Source organism: Lepidochelys kempii, chromosome 3, assembly GCF_965140265.1.
Source record: "Lepidochelys kempii isolate rLepKem1 chromosome 3, rLepKem1.hap2, whole genome shotgun sequence".
NCBI classification, from domain to species: Eukaryota; Metazoa; Chordata; order Testudines; family Cheloniidae; genus Lepidochelys; species Lepidochelys kempii.
In genome coordinates, this window is record NC_133258.1 from 98,696,066 (window position 1) to 98,719,350 (window position 23,285).

Here is a 23,285-nt window from a genome sequence, read left to right on the forward strand (position 1 = left end):
AAGTTTTTTTAATTCATTTATATTCTATAATTTACAAGATTTGTATTATTTGGGTGCGGGGGGGAGTGAGGAGGGAGGATTGAATTTTCTTTGTTATATGAATCTATAGTTGAGAAAATGAGGTTATTTGCCAGAAACCGACTCTTTCAGAGTGTTCTGTTGGTGCTCACTTCTTCTGAACAAATGAGACTGATTATTTAGGCACCTAAACATGGATTTAGATGTCTAACTCTAGGCACCGATGTATAAATATTTAGGCCCTAATATTTAACTTCTTGTGATCCTGAAATAGAGAATTGACTCAACATCTCTAAAATAACAGCACACTTGATAACCTGCACCAGAGTCCTCTCTCTTTTTTGTTACTCTCCCATGGCTAATGTCTATTAAATCCAGTATAGCAATGTAAAGAAATTATGTCAAATAGCATTCCACTTGCACCTTCAAACACAGTGAAGTTCTGATCCACCTTTTGGCACTGAGTTCACATGGAGTTAGACTTGCTAAGTTGCTACAGCCTTTGTCCATTTCATCACTCATCTGCAGATTGTCCCAAAGATAGCAGCAGATAGATTGCTCACCCTGTTATTGTTATGCCTTATTATGTTATGTTTGTTACCCATCAAAATAACTCACAGTCTCTCTACATCTACATTCTCTGTATTAGTACCTGTTTCCTTCTTTTCAGCATACAGGTTCCTAACAAGCTAGATTTCTCTACCCTCCTAGCCTTGTTATAAACGTGGTAAAAATCTTTCAATAATTTTACACTGACATACATGGGTGTATGCCTCTATCTCACTGCTCTGTAGCATTGTCTTTGTGTGACCTCTTCTCTTACATTTGGACCATGTGTTTGCGTAATTACAGTGAACAATCCACATGGCTTTCTCCCTTACCCCCTTCCCGCAAAACAGACTAACCATATATTTTTAAAATGTACAGTATATATCCACTGTTGATTCCTGCAATCAGAGCACTCCAGAGAATTGTTTGTCCTCTAGCAAGAAGATAATAACTAGTACAAACCAGAAAATAAAGAGCCAAACAAAATGTGACCCCATGCTGTTATATCCCACTGAGCCCTATTTGATTATACATAATGTCACATACAGCAGGCTTGACTCTTACCATGTCAGTGCTGTCATGCTTCGGACTACTATTTTCAGTTCAACCAGAAGCTACTGTTACTGCAACTCCACTGTCTGGTGTTGCCATGCCCTGATGGAGAATTAATGAAGGAAGCATAGTAGTGGCTGTGAACCTGTTAGTAGCTAATATTTGCTTAATGTGGTGTTGCTAATCATGCAATTTGGCTTCACCCAGTGTGGTAGCCGGTGCAGCAGTAAATGGTGCCTGCAAAATGGTGATTTTAATGCAAGCAATAGCCATAGTAGATCCTTTTTTATTCATTTGTTTTTAATCTTTTCCTAGGATGTTTACTGTTCAAGTCGATGAAGACAGAAGCCAGACACAGAGGCTACCTACTGATCAGTCTATAACTGTTAAAAAGCTCTTTGTGGGAGGGACTCCGCCTCACTTTCAGGCTGCACCTGTCAGGAACATACCCCCTTTTGAGGGTTGCATATGGAACCTTGTCATCAATGCCATGTAAGTAGGTCTTACTAGTGCTCACAAGTGTTTTGGTTACTGAAGTGATAAGCACCTCATCTGCCAAGAGAAAAGTTGCTGTCAAAAGCTAAACTTACTCAAAAGGGTACCTAAAAACTGCTTTATAAGCCATTGTTCTTTTTGGTATATCAATATGCAGTATGCACTTGACAGGACATAGGTCTGATTTATTGAGGTCAGTCTCCTTCTGGGTGCAAGAACTAGTGCCTGCCCACAAAACATACCAGAGTGTTCTACGGCCACATTCCAGACCACAGCAGCTTACCTGAGTAATGTGTTGGTGTTATAGACCAGTGTAATGGAACTCTGTGCCATTGTTTTTAAATAAGACTGAGATCCTGGGCTGTCAGATTATGGAAATTAGTATGCTAGTGTGGAGCTTTAACCATAGGAAAAGTTCTGCTCCACTAGGTTAATGATCTGGAGGGAACAGGTGGACAGAAAAAAGGGAATGGTGAATGAAATGGAACTTCTGTAAAACAAATCACATTGATAACACTTTAAAGCAACAGACTCAGTGCTTGGTCAAGTGTGAACACAGAGCAGTACCATAGCTTCTTCCGTGACACAGAGAGGCAGAGGAATTGATGAGACCTATTGATTTCATTGTATCTCCATAGCCCCATGGACTTCGCTCAGCCTGTGTCCTTCAAAAATGCAGATATAGGCCAGTGTCCCACTCTAGAACCCGAGGCCAGACTTCCTGAAGATGAAGATGAAGCTACCCCTGCTTCTGTCTTGATCCAGCTTGAACCTGATACTAAAGAGGAGAAAGAGAGCACAACTACCACCCCCAAGTTTTCTTCCTCTCCTCCTCCACCACCTTCACCTCCTGCACGTGTAAGTTATATTGCGTCTATGAAGAACAGTTTTAGAAGAGAAGTCTCTTTTATGTGGGAAGAGGAGAGGAATCAATAATGGTGCCTTAAAATTATGATGATGGGTGTGGTAGATAGCTAGAGGATATTGAGTAGTTGGGGTATCTACACTATTATAGAGTTCTGGATGTTTCATCCAGCATGTAAATGAAGCAGATTATCAACTAAAGCTCAGGACAAGCCTGAATCCTGAATCATACTATTTTTTTCCTCAAAAAAAGCTGACAATAGGATGATCATAGCATCCTGAAAAAAGAATGAAGAGTACTTGTGGCACCTTAGAGACTAACAAATTTATTAGGGCATAAGCTTTCATGGGCTAAAACCTACTTTATCAGATGCATGCAGTGGAAAATGCAGTAGGAAGATTATATATATATATATATACACATACAGGGAACATGAAAAAATGGGTATTGCCATACCAACTCTAATGAGACTCATCAATTAAGGTGGGCTATTGTCAGCAGGAGAAAAAAAAGCTTTTGTAGCGATAATCAAGACCCATTTCAAAAAGTTGACAAGAAGGTGTGAGTAACAGTAGGGGGAAAATTAGCATGGGGAAATAGTTTTTAGTTTGTGTAATGACTCATCCACTCCATGTCTTTATTCAAGATTAATTTAATGGTGTCCAGTTTGCAAATTAATTCCAGTTCTGCAGTTTCTCGTTGGAGTCTGTTTTTGAAGTTTTTTTGTTGAAGGATTGCGACTTTTAGGTCTGTAATTGAGTGTCCAGGGAGGCTGGAGTGTTCTCCGACTGGTTTTTGAATGTTATAATTCTTGACGTCTGATTTGTTTCCATTTATTCTTTTATGTAGAGACTGTCCAGTTAATGCCCCTCTGCCATGTACATTGGCTTGAAATAGTAAATTGGAAAGTATTGTGAAAAAATCCACAGTCTTGGGTTTGTTTTTGTACAAACCCAGAAGTTTGTTGCAACTCTGTAGCTGTGTTGTCTGAGTTGTCTGACCACCCTTATAATTTCCCACAATCATGAAAATTTAAATCAATACAAATAAAAAAATGCTTCATACCCATAATTTGAGCAATGGTGAAAATGTAAATTGATACAAATTTAAAAATGCTTAAAATAAACATTTATAGTACCCATTGAAATGATAAAAAAAATTAAAATTGAATTCTGCCCAGCCTATTTATATAGGAACTAAAGCAACACTTTTGATTACTACCCACAAGATGGCGAAATTGTAACATGATGAAACTGATATGTTTCCATTTTCAATAAAAAAAATTATACAGTTCGAAAACACTGAGTCTATGACACAAATATACAGAGCGAAGAAACTCCAAGATAAAGGTGATAATCCATTTTGCCACTCTCCCACTCTCATAAAAGAGAGAAAGTCAGGCTGTTTGAGAGAAGGGTTTGTTTCTTTCTTTGTTTATTTATTTTGTTTCCGTTGCTTGGCTGACTTCTGTCTATAAATCTGAGAGACTCTTTCCAGTGTCTGAATACGTGTGTATTTATACTAGCCATTTTTCAAGGGCAAAATTAAGAGGAATAAATATTCGTTAACATTAGTTAAATGTTTAACATTATTTACAATAATTGTTATTGTTTAATGTTGTTGTTTAATAAAGAGATGGAATTTACACATGAGGTACATGGAACCATGGTGAATTGTGTAATCCACATATATTGCCCAAAGTGACAATCTGAATAAAAATGTGTGAAAAATTCACATGTACCAACACCCCTGAAGTTTCTCTTTTGAAAAATAAAAGTGTTTTCGAATTCTGCACATTCAAAAGCACCTTAAGTAATCTAGCTTTCTTATATTTATTTATTTATTTATTTTTACCTAAATCCTGCTCAGTAGAACTGGGCAAATAATGGATTTTTCGGTTTACTGGTAATTCTGGAAAATTGGTGGAAAAAAATCATTTTGGGCTGACTCATACAAATTTATTAAAAATTTTCAGCAAATCAAAAAATAATTTTAGGTTGCACACAAAACACTGTGTTTCGATTCTGAACACTTTAAATCATTTAGATAAAGCTAAAGAAAATTTTAAAATGAAAAATAATTTTGAACCAAAAAATCAAAATGTTTCATTTTGAAAATGTTGAAATAAAGCATTTGAATTGTTTTCAGAATTTTTTTAAGTGTTGTGGTTTTTAAAAAAAATGTTGGCGGGGGGGCTAACACAATTTGGTGAAATCTACGTGACTTCGCCAAATGTTTCAGTGTTGCTGAATCTGTATTTTTTGCCAAAAAATTTGTATTGAAAAATTCCACTCAGCTCTATTGCTCGGTATTTGCACCTGCAACAAAGAGCATAACCATGGTTTATATCAAAACAGCGGATACATCATTTATGATTCGGTAATTTATTGCCTGAGAGTCATTCTGGAAGAATCTTATGTGCAAATCCATTCAGCACAGAAATTCACCCACATGCAGGGGGCCCAAACAAGACTTTGCTATACTTAAATCCCACCCTATTCATACGACTTAAGTACTCATGTGCTCTCCATCTCCACAGCAGTGAGTTGAACCCTTAATGAAGAAGTTGTATTAAAAAAAAAGAAGAAGACAGGACACAGGATAGTCAGGTAGTTTAGAAATACAGTGGTCGCCTGTTTGCTGCTGTCTTCTGCTAGGATTGCTAAAATGTGTCTTGCTGGAGAACAATGCCTTGGTAACTGCTGCTTCGGCCTCATATTATTTACTGCTTCTCAGGACTTGTTTGTCACTGAAGTGAAGAGTGCCAGCATTACAGCTTACTTTGACATCATCACGGTATCTTCCAGCATTTTCCCAAATGGTCCCCAGTTGTTCTATTTAACATTGTTGGGTGAATTGTGGTGCTGCCTTCTTCCTTTGCTAACAAACTACTTTTCTTGTGAGTGCTAATGCAGCATCATTTGTAGAGGAATGTGTGAGATAGTTGAACAGTGAAGTTCCTATTTGCTCAGACAGCTCCACTAAGGTTATCAGTTTTCTGTGATATACAATGGTTTCTGCTGATCTGTTTCCTGTCATATAGGGAATAGTGAAGTTAAAGTAATTAATAAAATGGTTCAGTTTTGAGGCTCCCAGGTGATGTTAGGGTTTATTAACTGGTTGGGCTTAAATGTGGGACACCTTAAGGCTATGATACAAAATACAGAGCCAGGAAACTCCAAGTTGGTCTGATAATGCATGCTTTTAACTCACATACTTGTGAAAGAGGTAAAGTCAGACTGTCAGAGATAAAGTCAGGCTGACCTTTGTTGAAATGAGTGTGGAGATAGGCTTGTGAATAAAGCCTGAATTTTCTAGAACAGTTCTCTTTTACAATTTTTTCTCACTGACACTTTGTTTTTAAGGGATAGATGAATAAAAGACCAATATAATGACAAAATAAATGAATAGGTGTATTAACCTATTACCAACCCCCCAGCAACATTTGTGGCACTGACCATTAATTCCTTACCCAACCAGTCCTCCTATTGAGCCCAAGCATCAGTGCTTACTGAAAGTAGCAACAACTAAGATAGTTTAGTAATATTTGACATCTGACAACCAAATTTTTCCCTAACTGAAATCATTGGAGGCCAGAAACAAACAACCAAGGGCAGACTTTGCCCCCTTAACATTGTAACATGCACCAGTGTGCCATTGAAATGTCCACTTTAGGTCCATTTTTTTTCATTCTTCATCCATCTGCCAATTCCAGACTTTAATTTATCTCCAAGTTTAAACAACCGATGGTGGATATATTATATATACAGTACCATTACCAGTTGTTAAACTGTCAGGCTAAGACTGTAACGGTTAAAACAGCTTTGGACATTAGCCAGCATTAGAGGAGTATTATCCTGCAATTACCTCACCTTTATCCTTTTGTTAATCACTGAAAGACTATCATCTCACATTCATCACTCATTTGTTTTGTGCTGTTGAGTAACATCTTTCTCCCTTTTTTCTTTTAATTGCACATTGGTGTGTACTTGTCACAGCGCGTGCTCTTCTACTGTACATGGAGGGTTGTCACAATCAGAACAGACTAGTAGGTTTTGTGGAAAATGTTTTTTAAAAAGTTCTCAACTGCTGTGAGGATTTCTTTGTGACTTGTGAAAGACAAACTATCACATTACTGAAGAGGGAAATTACAGAGAGGGGAATTTCCTCTTTGCAATAGAAATTTCCTGTTTCCTGGGGAATCACGCATGACATCTTGAAAATACTTCACAGAAAGAACACTTTGGCAAGCAAGACAGCACATTGTACTTTGAGGGCCCCTGCTGAATCAGGGCTCAGACAGAGGCTGTGGCCAATCCAGAAGTGTTAAACACAGTGCTTAAAAATAGAGTTACCAAAGTCTGTTTTTCCTGTGGTATTATTGTCCTGAGATCGTGCTGTTTTAGATCCTCTGAGAAACTTCTTCACACTATACCCCAAAGTGGAGTATTGGGGGAGATAATAATTATTGTGGCCCTTTCAATTGAACAGTGCTAGACCGTGGCTATATGATCAAGGTTCTAAGGGACACAGTAAAAAAAAAAAAAAAATCACACTTCTGAAAATGTTTTACCTTCTATTGTTACAAGTAACACCTAAGAGTAATGTAGCTGAAAGAGACCACTATAGCTGGGGAAAAAACAGCATTTTTCTTTATTTCTTTGGTTTGTCATGTTTGTGCATTTGATACCACAAAGTGTATAGTACCTGGTTTTCCTCTGTATTAACTAGTCAGTTTCCCTGATATTTGTGTGGGTCTTTCAAACAGCAACGGGGGGCTGGGAGGAGGGGAAAGAGGGAGAGAGAAAACATTTTGAAAGACAGAGAAAGAAACCTGATTGTATAACAAACAAAAAAATGGCATGGGGACTCAGTGGCAGGTGTAGCACCTGCAATTACTTCTATTTTTTTTAAGGATTGGCTAGATTTCAAGTTGATAGTGTCCCTTTAAGATTTCAGTCCTGCTTAGGCTCTATAAGACAGCACCTTAAAGTATAAGTGTCAGTGAGCTACATTTAAGGATGCACTGAGCTGTCCAGAAATCATTTAAAGATCTGGTGAGCATACCCTGATGATGAAAAAGCAGTACATAAGTCTAAAGGAACTCTGCTTTTAAAATAAATCTTCATTATATTGCCTGCTAACTTTATTTTACGTGGCGAGACAAAAGACACTGGGAAGTTGCAGAGCCAATACCTGTAATAAAGAACATATTCTAAAGTGCTCCAGGGTAAATGAAGGGACTTTAGCACTTGGACAGATGAGGTTCAGAATGAGAAGTTCTTCTTGAAAAATATTACTAGCATCCCTAGGAGACTATAGAAGAGGTTTTTTATATTTTCGGATGTATGCTTTATACTGCTGTAAAGCACATAATAAATTCATATGCTCAATCAATGACATGATTTATATTTTGCAGGACTCTTGTGCTGCTGATATAGAGCCAGCTATTTTGGAGGGTGGCAAACAATTTGGTCTTTCAAGGAACAGCCATATTGCGGCTGCATTTGATGATACCAAAGTGAAGAACAGGTACACCATCTGATTTTTGTGATGAAGTAATAAAAGTGAGGTCTTATGTGGATGACTGACAAGCAAAACACTCTGGATCGTATTCTCAAAAAGTTTAGGCACATTCTTGAGTGCAATTTTCTGTGGCCCAGTTTTGTACATACAAAAACACTAGTGCACACAAATAGCATTCAGGCATGAAAACTGGGTTATGATTAGTCTGCCTAAGTAGCGTGCCCAAATAAATTTGGGGAGGCCTGGGAGGAGGGAGAGAGAATCAAAGTTCGGGACATACAAAACTGGCCTGTGAAAAAGGTTATGTGCACAAAAGTGTTCTCAGTTTTAGAGGCCAGGTGTGGTCCTTTTCAAAGTTTGGTATCTTGGTCCATAAATAACACAATCAAGAGTAATGTTTTATTTGTTTGGGTTTTGTTCAAACAAGAGCATAGTGCAGTTGAATGATATCGATTGCCAAGAACCAGTTTAGCCAGTTCATGCAACAGAATTAATAAATTGCACATGGGGAGGAAAGTGAAGTTCACTGATTCACAAACCAAATTATTTTTCTTGTAATGAGCAGGTCCCTTTTCCTCTTTTCTCTTCTTGTCTCATGATTAAAATCAGCCAGCAAGGTTACCTGTTGCAACATCAGGAACACCGCCAAGCTACACGCCCTCACAGAAGAATTAATGGAATTACTCCTTCTGAAAGTTATAGCTACACACTGGTCCTAGCTATTGGACCAGAGATTGTGAAGCAATACCTGGTTCATTGCTCACCTTTGCAGTGAAAGAGTGTGACAATTAATAATTGCTTCAAGTGAAACTAGTGAATTTTGTTCACCTTCCTAGTCTTGTTCACCTTCCTTTGATTGCACAGGCAACCTTAATTCTGACATTTCCTAATTTTGAGTGCTTGACTTAGTAAATGTAATGTTATTTTAAAATAGTTTTTTGTGTGTAATTTCTTAGTTAAAAAAAAAACCATGGTGAAAAGACAGAAACTCCATTATATAGCATCACTTTGGACACCTACATGGGTCATCAGCAGGGTTGCTGTATTAAATAATATACATCTCCACAATAGGCGTTGGACTAACAAATAAAATGAAGCTCTCAGGTCTGAATGATGTTTAAGTTTTGATGGACAAACAAAAGCACTGGTATCTGGCCTCTTAAAAATTCATTTTTCTGAAAGGAAGGAAGGGAGGAGGGGGAGAGAGAGAGAATTAATTTTTCCTCCATTTGATTTTGAGAAAAAAAATTCTTTGGTTCTGTGTTTGCTTTTCAGGCTCACAATTGAATTTGAAGTCCGAACAGAGGCTGAATCTGGCTTGCTTTTTTATATGGCCCGGATCAACCATGCTGATTTTGCCACTGTTCAGATAAAGAATGGACTGCCTTACTTCAGCTATGACCTGGGAAGTGGGGACACCAAAACAATGATTCCAAACAAAATCAATGATGGCCAGTGGCACAAGGTATTCAATGCAGTGGGATGCTTAGAAGTGCTAGAGAAATCCTTGACTTGTTCAGGAGATCTGCTTGAAATCTACATGAGCTGAATTTTTAGATACTGGCACCTAAGTTGTGCTTGGAGAATTTTTGCTTTCAGATGCAAACATGTAATTGTAATTATGTTTACACAGGTTCATATTCTGCTAGGTGCCGATATTTGAAAATGTGTCCTGTAGGTAAAGTCATATTTTGGGTCACATTAGAATATACAGTATATGTAGCTGGGAAACCCAGAGAAGATTATAATGTTCTCCTCATCTGTCTACGTTATCTAAGTAATGGGGCCCAGGTGACTTGTTTGTTGGGTTTCACACTCGATGAGACGACACATTAGGGCTAACAGTCTTTTGAGGTATCACTGTGGCTGAAATGTGACACAGTTAAAAGACCAAAGAACTTTAAAAAAAAAATCAAGTGAAGTCACTTTTGTTTGCACTGTTACCTCAACTCATTGTGGAGCAAATATGATATTCACAGACATGTTTGCAATGTTTGTGAGCTTTAGGAAAGGAAACACTTATGAATATAAAATGCACTTGGCTTCTGGATAACGGGTAGGAAATATATCACAATCATCAATATAGTATCTGCTGAAGAGAGGTAACAAATGCATTATAAGTCACTAGGTACACAGAGAACTGTCAGGGGGATTTACTAAATTTGACAGATCTGTTCTGCTAATCACAACACAAACTAGAGTAAATTAAAACCTGTCACTAAACCAGAATATCCCTAATAGCATTTCACCTTAATCATGGCTCACAGTACTCTAGACCCTGGTCTACAGCAGGGCTTTAGGGCTGGTCCAAAGATAGTTTTCCCTGGTGAAAATATCTGACAAAATCAAAAAATATTTTGTTTTCATTTAAAGTTTCCATGGGAAATTTTGAGTTTTCAGTGAAAATGCAAAACTGAAAGATTTCAGCCAACAATGAGAGTTGTAGAGCCCCACAGGAGTGGTATTTTGATCCTCCGGCCCCCATTGTTCTTTATGGGCTGGGACCCCAACTGGATTACAGCTCCCATAATGCATTACAGATCTCCCCTTCTGGTGAAGAAGGAGTGCAACATGGAGTCCCTGGCCCTGGGTACGTTAGGGGAGATATAGTCCAGTGGGGAATCTCGGCCTGTAGAAAAACTTGGGGACATGAGGAGCAAACTACAACTCTCCTGAGGCCCTACAGCTACCTTTTGATCCCGAATCTTTCTGTTTTCAGCCAAACACGTTTGAGCAAAAACCCAGCATTTTCTGCCGAAAGCATACACTGTTCAAGAAAAATTTCATTGACTCAACAACCCAATATTCCCTCTGAAAACAGTTTGGACAGAAAAGTTGGAACCAACCCTAGAGGAGTTGAAGCACCCAAGGTTAGTCATGGCAAAATTGCCAAGCCCTGGTGAACAGGAGGACCCACGGTCATCAGAACCAGAGGAGCAGTGGAGGCTAGTGCCACCACAATGGAAATATTGCAGCAGGTGAACTATGTTTCCACCCCACACTTGGCTCCACTTCTCCACTTCGACTCTGCCCCACGCCGCCCAGCTCCAGTTATTGCCTCCCCATTGGCTGATAGTTTGGGAGCTGAGAGCCAATCAAGTTCTGGCCAGCGGTGGGCAGGGGTAGGGCACACTTTCACTGATAGGGAGGCAGTAATTGTGCACACATGCAGAGGGGGCTAAGGCTAGAGTGGGACCCAGAGGGACTGGAGCAGCAACCACAACACCCAGAATCCAGCCAGGGGACAAGGATGTGATGGAGCCAGGATGTGATGACTCCCTCTGCTATCCGTCCACCTCCCCGGCTTCAATTCAAGATGTGCTTCTGCCACCTCTGCTAGGACCCAAAGGAAGCTAGCTAAGGGGAGGGAAGGAGAAATACGGCTCCCTCCTACTAGTGTCCTGCCTTTCTGCCCTGTCCTGTGGGCACTCCTCCCATTTGCCTTCCTACCTCTGTTTCCTGCTGCCTGCATCACATTCTGTTCTAGCAAGGCTGAGGGTGAAAGGCGGTAAGGACCCATATGGCCCTGCTGCTCACAGCATTCAGTCAGCCCCTCACCAGGTTTAAGCAGCACTTCACTGGAACAAGGCAGAGTGAAGGTGGGGACAGGAGTAAAGAGGAAGCACCCCCTTTCCCTTCTAGCAGCACCCCGCCACTTCCACCTTACTGTACCTCCCAGCACTCAACACCCCACCAGCAGCATCCACATCCAGTTGTAAACCCCAGGTAGCACCCAGGCAGCACCAACATCCCCAACACCAGCCGCTCACCCAATAGAACATGCCCTCTCTCCACCTCAACCCAATCCAATTCTTGCTGTGCCCCGCGAAGGATGTTAGGATGTGAATGCAAATGATTTAGTGACTGAGTCACTGCAGCAAACTTCAACTGTTTTGGCATCCCACATGGAAAAAGCTTGAGAAGCTGACCTAGAGTTTTCTCCATCCTTATCTTAGGTCTGGTTTGATACTCATTATTACACTATATTGTATTAGCATTGCCCTTGATCACCAAATCTCAGTCTTATGGCCCAACCCCACCATACTGCTATTACCCAACTTATCCTTCAGCTTTTTCAGGCTCCCTGTAATAATATTTCTGGGTACTTCAGCTACTCCGTACCCAATTCCTTTGCTACCGGCCAGATCACACTCCCACCCAGTTTAGAGCTGTATCCCAAATTCACCCCAAAGAGCACTACCACCAATTTTCAGTTCCTTTCTTCCCAGCCACCCTCCTGTCAGTTTTCAGTACTTCCTACTGTAGATGTGCCACAGAATCCTCTGTGACTGATGTGCTCCTTAACTGAACAAGGAGAGGGAATGTTAAAGGAACCAAGGAAACACTTTTTAATATTTTAATAGGCTAACTATTAAATTGTACCAATGCACCACATGATTTTGCCCGGCAGACGCACTCTGAAGCAGCTCTACAAGATCTTACAAATTGCTTTGCTACAGCAGCTTGTAACTTTGACCTCACCATCAGCCAAATAAAAATGAACGTACCAATCATCTCCTCAACAACGTTACCAAGACCCATCAATAGTCACCAGACACCAAGCTCTCAAACAGATTATTTAAAGTAGTAGCACGTTGAACAACAAAGCGACAATCAACCACAAAGTGGATGTATGAATCAAGTAAGCCAGCGCTGCATATGGTTGTCTCCATCACCAAATCTGGAAGCAATGTGAAATCTGTCTACAAACAAAAGTCAAAGCCTATAATGCTGTTGCCTCATGACATTGCTCTATGGGTCCAAACCATAGACCTGTTATCAAGAGCATAATAAAAAACTTCACAGTTTCCACTTGCAACACCTATGACAATTGCTTGACATCAAAGGGCAGGACCATGATTTCAACATGGAAGTCCTGGAAAAAGCTGGTGTTAGATCTCCTGTGTGTAGAACCCAGGCCTGCCAGGCTGGGGACATTGCCATGTTGCCACCCAGTAACAGATGTAACCTACTTGAGCTCCATGACCCCATGTCATACTGTGGACAAGTCCTGCATCAAGGGGTCTGATAGGCAGCAGCCTCATGGCTCCTAATTGGCTCTCCATTCTATACAGACCTAAGGGATGTTCCAGGAAGAGTCTAGGCAACAGCCCAGATCTTCTGTAGCTGCCACAACCATTTCTGCTCCTTGATCCTGAACTCCTGGCTTTGACCTTGGCTTGACTTGGACTTCATCTCCTGACTTAGCCCCTGAAACCTGACTCAGACTCTGACCTTTGAACTTGACCTGGCCTGGAACTTGACTCCGAATTCCTCCATTGTTCCCAGTGTCAGATTTGCCCCTTCTCTGACCCTTGGTCCTCACTGCCCTTGTTGGGATCCTGACATCTGGTTCAGTCAGCTTCAAGACTCATTCGATCTGCACCCAAATGAGGTAGACTGCCCATGTAATTTGTATGCCTGAGACCCGTTTATCTAAACCCGTCATATTCCAAATTAAGCTCCAGCAATTGTAAACATGGACAGCAGATGAATTACTTCAAAGACACCCTGAAACAACATGTGAGGAAAAAAAAATTCTGACTTGACCTTTGAGCTACTGGTAGTTGATCGTATTGCATGGCACCGCACGGTAAGGGTGGGCATCCAGGACTTTGAGAAGAATCAAGTTGAGCAGCTTGAAGCACACAAACAAAGTGCAACTCAATCACCACAACTAGGCAAATGGCTCTGTGCCCAGTGTGGTAAATGTTCTTCCCAAATTGGTCTATGGAGTCACGTGAAGGCCCATTAGTACAAACTATGATTGTCAACGTTGTCCTTGAAATCGAGGGTCACTAGCATCATTATCATCACCAGGGCGCTTTAAAAATGTTACCTTAGTTTAGCTAGCACGTATACTGTACAAGACATTTAGTCCTCTTAATACACAGAAGCACTGCTGCAGAAGTCACTGGGGACTCTAATATATATCTTTGGAGAGAGTGGTTTAGCAGTAGTTATGGGCAAAGCTTGAACAACTCCTCAGCAATTGTTGTTCCTCCATATGAGACACGTCCTATTTGTCTGAATAGGAATCTTATTAAGCCCGTGTGTGTTACATGTACTCCATCCTGAACTATGATCTGTAGCAAGTATAAGCTAAAGGAACAAGAAACTCAGTCATGGGATATAGTTCTTAAATATGTGCTGTAATAAACCTTTACAGTGGATGCCATTAAAAAGTCAACATTTACCATCCCAAATGCTTGCAGTTAGCATGGGATCTTTCTATAGATAGAAGAAGAGATGGAGCAGAACTGCTATCACTTTAGTGAGGCAAACACTGAGTTTTCAAATGGCATCCCCTGTACTTTTAGTAATTCTAGTACTAAAACTCATGATGCTTCCTGGCATATTTGAATTAAAAATTTAGTTCTGTGGTTGTGCAACACATAGAACTGTGGTGTTCTGGTCCATGGGGGTGGTGTTCTAGGCACTACAGCAATACAAATAATAAGTAGGAATAATATTGTCTGCCTTATTCTTTACATAGAGGAAGTTTTATTTGACTTAAGGTGGAAATCTGAAGTTGCACTTTGAAAAGCATCCTTTGCTCCAGGGTTGTCTGGTACCAGAAACCTCTCACTAATGTGCTATATTTATGTCTTATTTCTAGGTAAAAATATTTCGAACCAAGCAAGAAGGAATCCTTTTAGTAGATGGTGTTGCAAACAGGACCACCAGCCCCAAGAAGGCCGATATCTTGGATGTTGTGGGGATGCTGTATGTCGGAGGATTGCCCATTAACTATACAACTCGAAGAATCGGTCCAGTAAGGAAGAAAGTTTAATAAGCTATTTCACAGTCTTTAAATATGTGTTGGCCGGTATCACCATTTACATTTCTCTTCCAAAATATAAAGGCAAATGGATAAAAGGGCCTATCCAATTCTTCTTTAAGTAGTTGGAAGGACCTGGGTTAGAATACAGTCAGTACAAAGAATTGAAACTGGCCCATAGTCATTACTGTGGGGAGAGGGAAAAGCTTTACAGTCCTGGACCCTTACAATTCCCCAGTGAATAAGGATTTCTTATATAAAAGATTGTGCAAAGAAAATACAAATAAAACTGGAAAGGTTTTAGAAATTCCATTGAAATCAGTGGTCTTAAGAGACTTACATGGGTATTACTGAGAGCAAGATTTCTCCCAATGTGTGTGTGTACCTCTCTTCCCTCCTCAATGTCTGCCTCCTTCTCCTTTCCCCACAATCTCTGTGTGTTTGTGTTTTTTCTCATTCTCTCCTTCCCCCTCACACCAAATGTATGTGTGTGTGCGCACTTTTGTCCTTTGAAGTGTGTGTTTGACATTTACCATTCATTTTCCCAATATTATCACACTCCAGCATCAGCCAAGGCAGAGCTGGAACAATTTTTATAGTGGGGGTGCTGATGATAGAAACCATGTATTTGGTGTTTGTTATTACTACTTCAAGGGGTGTGGCAGCACCCCCTGTTCCAGCACCACTGGGCCAAGGGCTTTCTTTAGAGCCTGTAGGCCCTCCATGCTCCTGAGCTTCCTCTCCCCAACCTCTGCCAGCACCAGTTGTCCAGTAGGTGGGTGGACTCCCAGGCCTCCTTCAGGGAAGAGAGAGGAAATGCTGCTCTGCACAGCATCCAGCATCAAAGGAAAGAGACATTATCTGAGACGGGAGGGGGGAAAAGTGCTAATACGTCACACCAGCTACACAGACTCAGTGCAATCCCTGCTGCTTCTTCCTTTATAGGTCATCCAACGAGCAGCATACTAGTAATAATAATAATATAATAATAATACCTAGCTCTCATAGTGAAGCCTTATTAAATTGTAAAACACTGATAAAGATGCAAGAAAAGCCTGCAAATAATATCTTAGCTACAATCATACAATTGTAATAGATAAGTTTATATGGAGGGCCATATGATGCCTTAAGTATTTATGTAAAACTTCCATTCACTTAAGCAGGAGTACCACATTTAGAAGGATGTGGCCCAATATAAGCACAGCTTTAATATGTAAGATTAGCCACTCAATGGAATGATAAACAAAAAATGTAGTAATGTTACAAGTTATCTCCATGCCTTTGTCCACTGGCTTAACTAGAAAGTACGGACTCTATTCAATTACAGAACTAAAGTATGGGCCATTACATTTCTGCATTACCTCTGCAATTTTCTATGTTTCATTATGCAGTGCATTATTTTATGCCCCTTCCATTAAGCCAAAGAGATATAACTCCATTTTGTGAGATCTGATCCCTAGAATTTCAGAAAAGCAACCTAATTAGTCAGTAGTGTGATGGAGATTAGATTCTTATTTTAATCAGATATTGTGGATTAGCCATGTAAAGTTCAAGACTCATTCAGCTCCACACATCCAGCAGCAAAACACAGAATCGAAAGAAGGGATACTTTCTGATGCCATAATTGAGCCTTTCCATACCAGCATTTCTGCTTGTTTTTCATTACAACATTCTCTGTTTGAACATTGCACCAAGGTTACTTACAGCATTGATGGTTGCATCAGAAATTTTAAGATGACAGAGGCTTCTGTTGACCTGGATAATCCAACCTCCAGCTTCAATGTTGGCAAATGCTTTACCAATGCAGAGAAAGGAACATTCTTTGATGGAACAGGCTTTGCCAAAACAGGTAATAAACTACAATTTTACTAGTGCTAAAAGACCATTATAGCAAGTGGGATTTTCAAAGGCAATCAGCATTGCCTAAGCCCCATCGACTTCCGTGGAAGCAGAGTTAGGCCAGCTCTGACTCTGAGCACTTTTCAGAATCCCATTCAGCATGTTTAAACGTTATGCCTGGTGTTTGATCTTGTGTATTTTTAGCAAGATCTCATATTATGAACTGGTACCATGAGCTACTATTTTACACTCGATTTCAGTTGGACTAAATAATACTGTAGCTCTTTTTCTAAATGTATCACTGTATGTTTTCCACTCCCCAGTTGGAACATATAAAGTGGGAACAGACCTACTAGTGGAGTTTGAATTCCGTACTACTCGAATGGATGGTGTTCTGCTCGGAATCAGCAGCCAAAAAATGGATGGACTCGGCATCGAGCTGGTAGATGAAAAAGTGAGTGAAGGCATTTTGCAGTGAGGGCATCATCAGATACATTTCTGGATATCTGTAGTGCATTTGTGTGTTTTAAACTGTATGAACAAGTTTAAACTCTGATTTAGTGTCAAGTCATCTCAGTCAAGATCACAGCCCCCTATATGCCAGTCAGTCTTTCCCCTTCCAAATTTGTCTGACACGTCTAGTTTTGCTAAAATATCCTAACATGTTATTCTGCAACACTGCTGTGTTTCCTGCATTACAGCATTGGGCCTATGTTAGCAGGAGTGTGCAAAGTTGGGGGCACTGTATCTGTCATGTCATGAATATCAGTCCCTTGTGTGTGTAACTCAATTTTGGTACATAGTTTAATCAACCACTCAGCTGCACATAAAAGTAAATAGCTCTGTTTTGTATAAGACCCACACAAAACCTACTTTTTTTTGTCCTTATACAGTTTCACAACAGAAATGTGGCAAACCATGCCCACAGCTTTGCACATTCCTGCTAACCTAGGCCCCAGTGCTACACATGGATCTACACAAGTGAGCTCTGTTGACTTTTGTGGGATTCTTTATGGGTGCAAGGATCCACCCACACAGAACTGGATGCAGGATCAGAGTCATAGTTATTAAATTCTGGTGATGGAAATAAACACAATGGAGCTAAGCTGTCTTGTGTTGATTTAGAAATGTAATAAGAAGACACTTCATGTTTAACTCTACATTTATTCTAAATCTATACATAGCTTTTGGGAAGAACAGATTTGATGAAAACTAGAGCACCATGTTCTGGATAATTATTATTTTGATAACTAGTCCTTTTCCCTGCTCTTTCATGATACATTCTCTAGCTGATGTTCCATGTGGATAATGGTGCAGGCAGATTCTCTGCCATCTACGAGCCTGACAAACCAGGCAGCTTGTGTGATGGACAGTGGCACAAGGTTACTGCAAACAAGATGAAGCACCGCTTAGAATTGACTGTGGATGGGAATCAGGTGGATGGGAGCAGCCCAAATGGAGTCTCCAGTTCTGCGGACACTAATGATCCTGTCTTTGTTGGAGGATATCCTGGTGAGTGTCCAACACACAAACAGGGCATTAGTCACACTCTCTAGTAATGATGCGTTGCCAATGTCTTAAATATAGTTCAGTTTCACACACTAATATCAATGGCGATAGTATGGTTGTGAATATCCAAACTTCTCTACAGTACAGTTATCTAGATTTCATTCTTGTGCCTTTGAATAACAGGAGCTCTGCAGCACTGAATTTCAGTCATGCACTGCCAATATTTCAGCTAAGAAAGCCTCTAGTTCTTTTTCCCTTGAACCTATCATAAACCCTCTAGCCGAGGGAGTGTGTGCATTTGCAGAGAGGAGCAAAAAGACTCTCCGCCTTTCTTTTCACATTTCAACAAAAACACTTTTTCATAGCCAAGGCAACATCAACAGCATTTGACAAACCTGAACTGCCAAAAATGTTTACATAGAAAAAAAGGTAGGCTGAGTGTATTAATCATATAGCACAGAGCTCAGCCTGTGAACGTTGATTTAGGGGATGTGGGGAACGAGCTGTCCTCCCTCAGGACTGTTTTGCAAATATTTCCCATTTGGTGCAATCTGGTTTATTTTTAAAGGCAAAACAAACATTACTCTTCAGAGGTATTTTAATGAGCCCCAGAAAAGTTATTTCTTGCATGGGTGAAAGGATCCAGAGATGAGGTAAACGCTACAAGAGGCCTTTATACTTACTCTGCTGATAGTGAATATTCACAACTAACTGTTCACAAACAAACAAATAAACAAGAATTATTTGAGGAATAATTTAATCTTGAAAATCAAATGTCTGAAATTTGTAAAATGCTCATAGTATTGGGTTTTTTTTACTAATTTTGTAGCACTCCTAGTGCTGTTTTATACTAGCTTGTGAACAGAGAGAACTAAACACCAGATAAGGGTGCCTATTGCAGTGTCCATTGAAGTCAATAGAAGGCCTCTCATTGATGTCCGGGAGCATTGCACTGAGCTCTGAATTATTTTCTTTGCATTTTTTCTCCATTCTAATTGATGCAATACAATGTATCCAGTAACACTTAGCTTTCAGTCTCTCCAAATGTTTTCTGATGTTTTTCCTGTATTGTTTGATATGTAAGAGAAAGCCAGGCTCTGCCACGCTGGCCGAATTTGGAATGAATGTTGTGCCATAAAGGTGTTCCCGGTGTTGTGGTATTTTTACATAAGAACAGCCATACTGGGTCAGATCAAAGGTCCACTTAGCCCAGTATCCTGTCTTCTGACAGTGGCCAGTGCCAGGTGCCTCAGAGGGAATGAACAGAACAGGTAATTGTCAAGTCATCCATCCCCTGTCACCCATTCCCAGCTTCTGGCCATCAGAGGCTGTTTTTACAGCAATCCTTAGACTCTAATTTAAGAACTGGCACTAAAGGAAAGTTTCCAGGGGCATGCATAATGAGTTATGAGCTGCATTTAGGCAAAAGAAGTGCAATCAGGTGTAACACAGCAGTCTGTATAAAACAAATCCACACCACTTGCGTTGGAATGATACCCATGAACTGAGTTAAAGCTGCATGCTAAATTGTGGATCCATGCGATAAATAATGTATCATGCACCTTTGACCATCTCTCCTCCTTCTGTTGATTAATCCATTTCCCCCGGGGTTTATTCTAACATTCCAAACACCTCAACTGTCTCGCGCACCTGCCTCTTTTTGTTCAGCCTGCCAGAGAAATGTTTTGTCTTCCTCCAAATGTGGAATTGTCCCAATTTATCCTCACCTGAGGCACAGAACAGACAAGATTCAGTCCAAGACCAGTGGCAGCTTTTCAGTGTGTACATATGTCACAAATTTAACGTCCATTATCATGGGATCCAGATTCAACACTCCACTGAGGTTGCTTTATGCTTCATTAAATCATCTGAAATTGGCTAGTGGAGAATTCCCTTGGGCAGGGGAATTTTCCACCAGTGGAAAGTTGTTGAGGTCAACTCTCATTGCCTCCTGCACCAACAACTGTCTCCCTCCCTGCCCTGCCGCGCCACACACACACACATCCCCCGTGTAAGAAGAAGGAGGGGTCAGAGTTTTGGGGTAGGGGAGGGTTTGTAGTGAAACAGAGCTCAGCTGTGCTCAATCCTCCACTGATGTTGTAATGTCCCTGTGAAGCCCTGTCTTGCACTAAGGCTAGGCAGCCCAACTGGCTCCCTGTGGCCGCTGCTTCACTCAGAAGACAGATGAGAAACAAGGCTGGGAACTTCAAACAATTGTGAAGAGGAGAGTCTCAGCTTCCCAATGGGATTAGCACTCACTTCTAGCCTTCTGGGTTCCCAAGATGGCAGACTTTATAGTTGTGACATTTTTAGGCATGTAAAAGCTATTAGGGGTCATTTTCAGTGTTTTTATGGCTCTATTCGAGCCCAGTATCGTTGGACTCAGAGTAGCTAAAGCCCTTGCCTTTACAGACACAAAGATACAAAATATAATCCAAAAATAGTCTCTCCATAACGTTGCTAGGGTAGCCTCTCTGTGATACCTGCAGCACATACAGAATAGACAGTATGTGCCTTTTGGGGATGCAGAAGTCGCCCTGACAACTTTGCTACTTGTGAGTAAATGCACCCATCCCAGGCTCATGCTGATAAACCCTTTCTACCACATGTAAACAGACTACAAGTTGCAGATACACAGAACCATTATTTGCCTGCTGCATACCATTTGTTATTACTGTAGAAAAAAATGCCATTTGAACCTCTCAGGAAGTTTGAAGGCTGTTTTATTTAATGTCATGAACATCACCTGAACTGAGTTGTGTGATTTAAATGGAAGATTTAAATGCATTCTGATTTTGCCAGTGGCACATTGTGGATGAAGAAAGAGACCGATTAGATAGTTGCCACCAAATCGAGCATTTATCAAATGTGCTTAGAGGTTTAACCACTCTCCTGCTACAGAACAGAGTGCAGCAAGTAAATTGTGAAGAATATATATTTGGGAATGCATGTGGGAGAAGAGATTTGAAGAAGAAAAATGAGGTAACAACATTAGTTTTTGTTTTGTTTTGTTTTTTCAGATGGTCTGAACCAGTTTGGCCTGACCACAAATATCCGTTTTAAAGGATGCATTCGCTTGCTGAAGCTCACCAAAGGCACTGCTAAATCTCAGGAGATTAGCTTCAGCAAAGCCTTGGAGCTGAAGGGAGTTCAGCCTCTATCATGCCCTGCAAACTAACATTTTGGAAACTAGCACTGTCATTCAACTTTGACATGCCTCTGATTGTTTTAAGTGCCTCCATTTAAAAAAAAAAATACATTACTTACAGTACATTTATAATAAAATGTCCTTGTGCAAGTATTTTGAGTTCTGTCTGTGATTATATTTAAATGGTTCTATTTCAAGGTAGCTCCCAAAAGAAGATTAAATTAGTAATCATTCATTTCTTCTTTCTTTAACTGAATAAAGCAGTAAATTACTCTAACCTTTTGTGCTGTTCTTCTGTAGTTTGAAATTGCATTGTTCACCATAGTTTTTCATAAGTGGGACTGTATAGTATAGAGAGACGTGTGTGTGCGTGTGTTTCTGTGTGAATGCTCTTTATATAAAAAAGTGTGTTAACATTTCAAAAATCCATTTTGTTTTGGCCACGCCCCATTTTTTAAAAATGCTTTTAACAGAAAACTCTGCTTTGGATTAATGGACTGGTTCCGTTCAAAGATCATTTAGCATTGCTGGTTGGGGGCAATGCTGTGTGATTATTTAGTTTGTGCGTTGTTACAAAGACTATATTGAACTTAAATCCTTAGAGTATGGAAATGTGGTAGCTTTGGAAACTTGTGCAGCATGTTTTTAGGGTGGCCCTAATTTTGCATCCCTTCTGAATCCAACGCTCCCTGCTGTCCATGAAAAAAATAGCCTTATTTTCTTTTTGTATCCAATAAAACTAAAAATATTTCCGTATATTGCAGCACTTCAGACATCTGAAGAAACTCTTTGTATTCATATATTTTCATACTTACATTCCTTCAAATTTCTAAGAGCCAAATTGTACATTCAGTGCTTTGCAGATGGCATACAATAGGGAAAATAGGTTTGTGCTGGGCTTTGTATTTCTGTTCCTTTATTACACTGAGAGAAGACCTAAAAGGTACATTTAAAGACACACAACTTTTTTTTTCTTTTTGCCTGTTTTTTTAGCTTAGAAATATCAGGAACATCAAGTCTCGTTTTCCCTCATTTTACTGAAAGGATGCCTGGCTGATGTCAGTGATCAATCGTGAGATGCCTCATTTCTTAAATGGAGAGATAGGAATAGCGCTGGTTGACAATATTTCCCAAAAATGTTTTGATTTTTGATAAAAAAGTGTTTCGTGGTGAGACAGAAATTTTTCATTTTTGACAAAAATTGTCAGGTTTTCATTGAAAATCAAACTTCTGAAAACAAAGAAATGGGTTTTTTTAAAACAAAAATAAAATCAGTTTTCAGGTGCCTGGGGTTTTGATTAAAACTTGAACATATTTTGCAAAAATTTAAAAAATCCAGCAAATGAAACATTTTCATTAACAAAAAAGTAATGGGAAATGAAGTACTTTTCCTTACCAGCTCTAGTCAGTGGTGTTGAAATTTTAACATTCAGATAGTTTTTCTTCCAGCCATTTCTGAAAAGTTTGAGTTTAAGAAAAAGCAAACCAAAAAGGAGGGCTTTAAACAGAATAAATAATCAATTCCCTTGTCAACTAATCAGATATCATTTGCATGGTATCTCTGATGTTATAAACCTACCGTTCTCCAGTCACCCAGGGTAGAAAAGATCTGAATTTCTGATATGTCTATATATGGAGGGAATCTTTTCTGCCTCCTTCATGAATCATAAGTAAGCACACGTGTGCAGACCTTTAAAAAAAATCTTTAAGTAGCTGCTAACAATGTTTCATGCTATATTCCTGTGCTTTAGCAGCTGTTGAAACAAGACAGAATTATTCAGCCTATATATTACTGCCCTATTGTAATTCATATTGGAGAATACAAAGCGTTTCCTCAAATGGCTGAAATGCTGCAAAATATGACACTAGTTCACCTTTTGGCACAGAGTATATATATATATATGGTATGCTATTTCTATTCAAACACCAAAAGGCAAACATCCTATGTTTCATAATTGGTGCAGGAGCCAGTATAAACTAAATGATGCATCCAAAACTAAAAT

At 39.8% G+C, this 23,285-nt stretch overlaps 1 protein-coding gene across 3 annotated transcripts in view; it reads left to right on the forward strand.

The window, feature by feature from the left end:
• LAMA2 (laminin subunit alpha 2) overlaps positions 1-21,483 on the forward strand; it is a 455,577-nt gene extending 434,094 nt beyond the window's left edge. For all 3 annotated transcript variants that reach the window (XM_073337269.1, XM_073337270.1, XM_073337271.1), the window contains 9 exons: positions 1,435-1,611; positions 2,253-2,472; positions 7,899-8,011; positions 9,281-9,470; positions 14,625-14,780; positions 16,482-16,635; positions 16,949-17,079; positions 17,915-18,137; positions 21,155-21,483. In XM_073337269.1, the coding sequence (XP_073193370.1) occupies positions 1,435-1,611; positions 2,253-2,472; positions 7,899-8,011; positions 9,281-9,470; positions 14,625-14,780; positions 16,482-16,635; positions 16,949-17,079; positions 17,915-18,137; positions 21,155-21,312 (1,522 nt within the window). In that variant the 3' untranslated portion in view covers positions 21,313-21,483. The remainder of the gene's footprint in view (positions 1-1,434; positions 1,612-2,252; positions 2,473-7,898; positions 8,012-9,280; positions 9,471-14,624; positions 14,781-16,481; positions 16,636-16,948; positions 17,080-17,914; positions 18,138-21,154) is intronic.
• Positions 21,484-23,285: the final 1,802 nt, after the last annotated feature.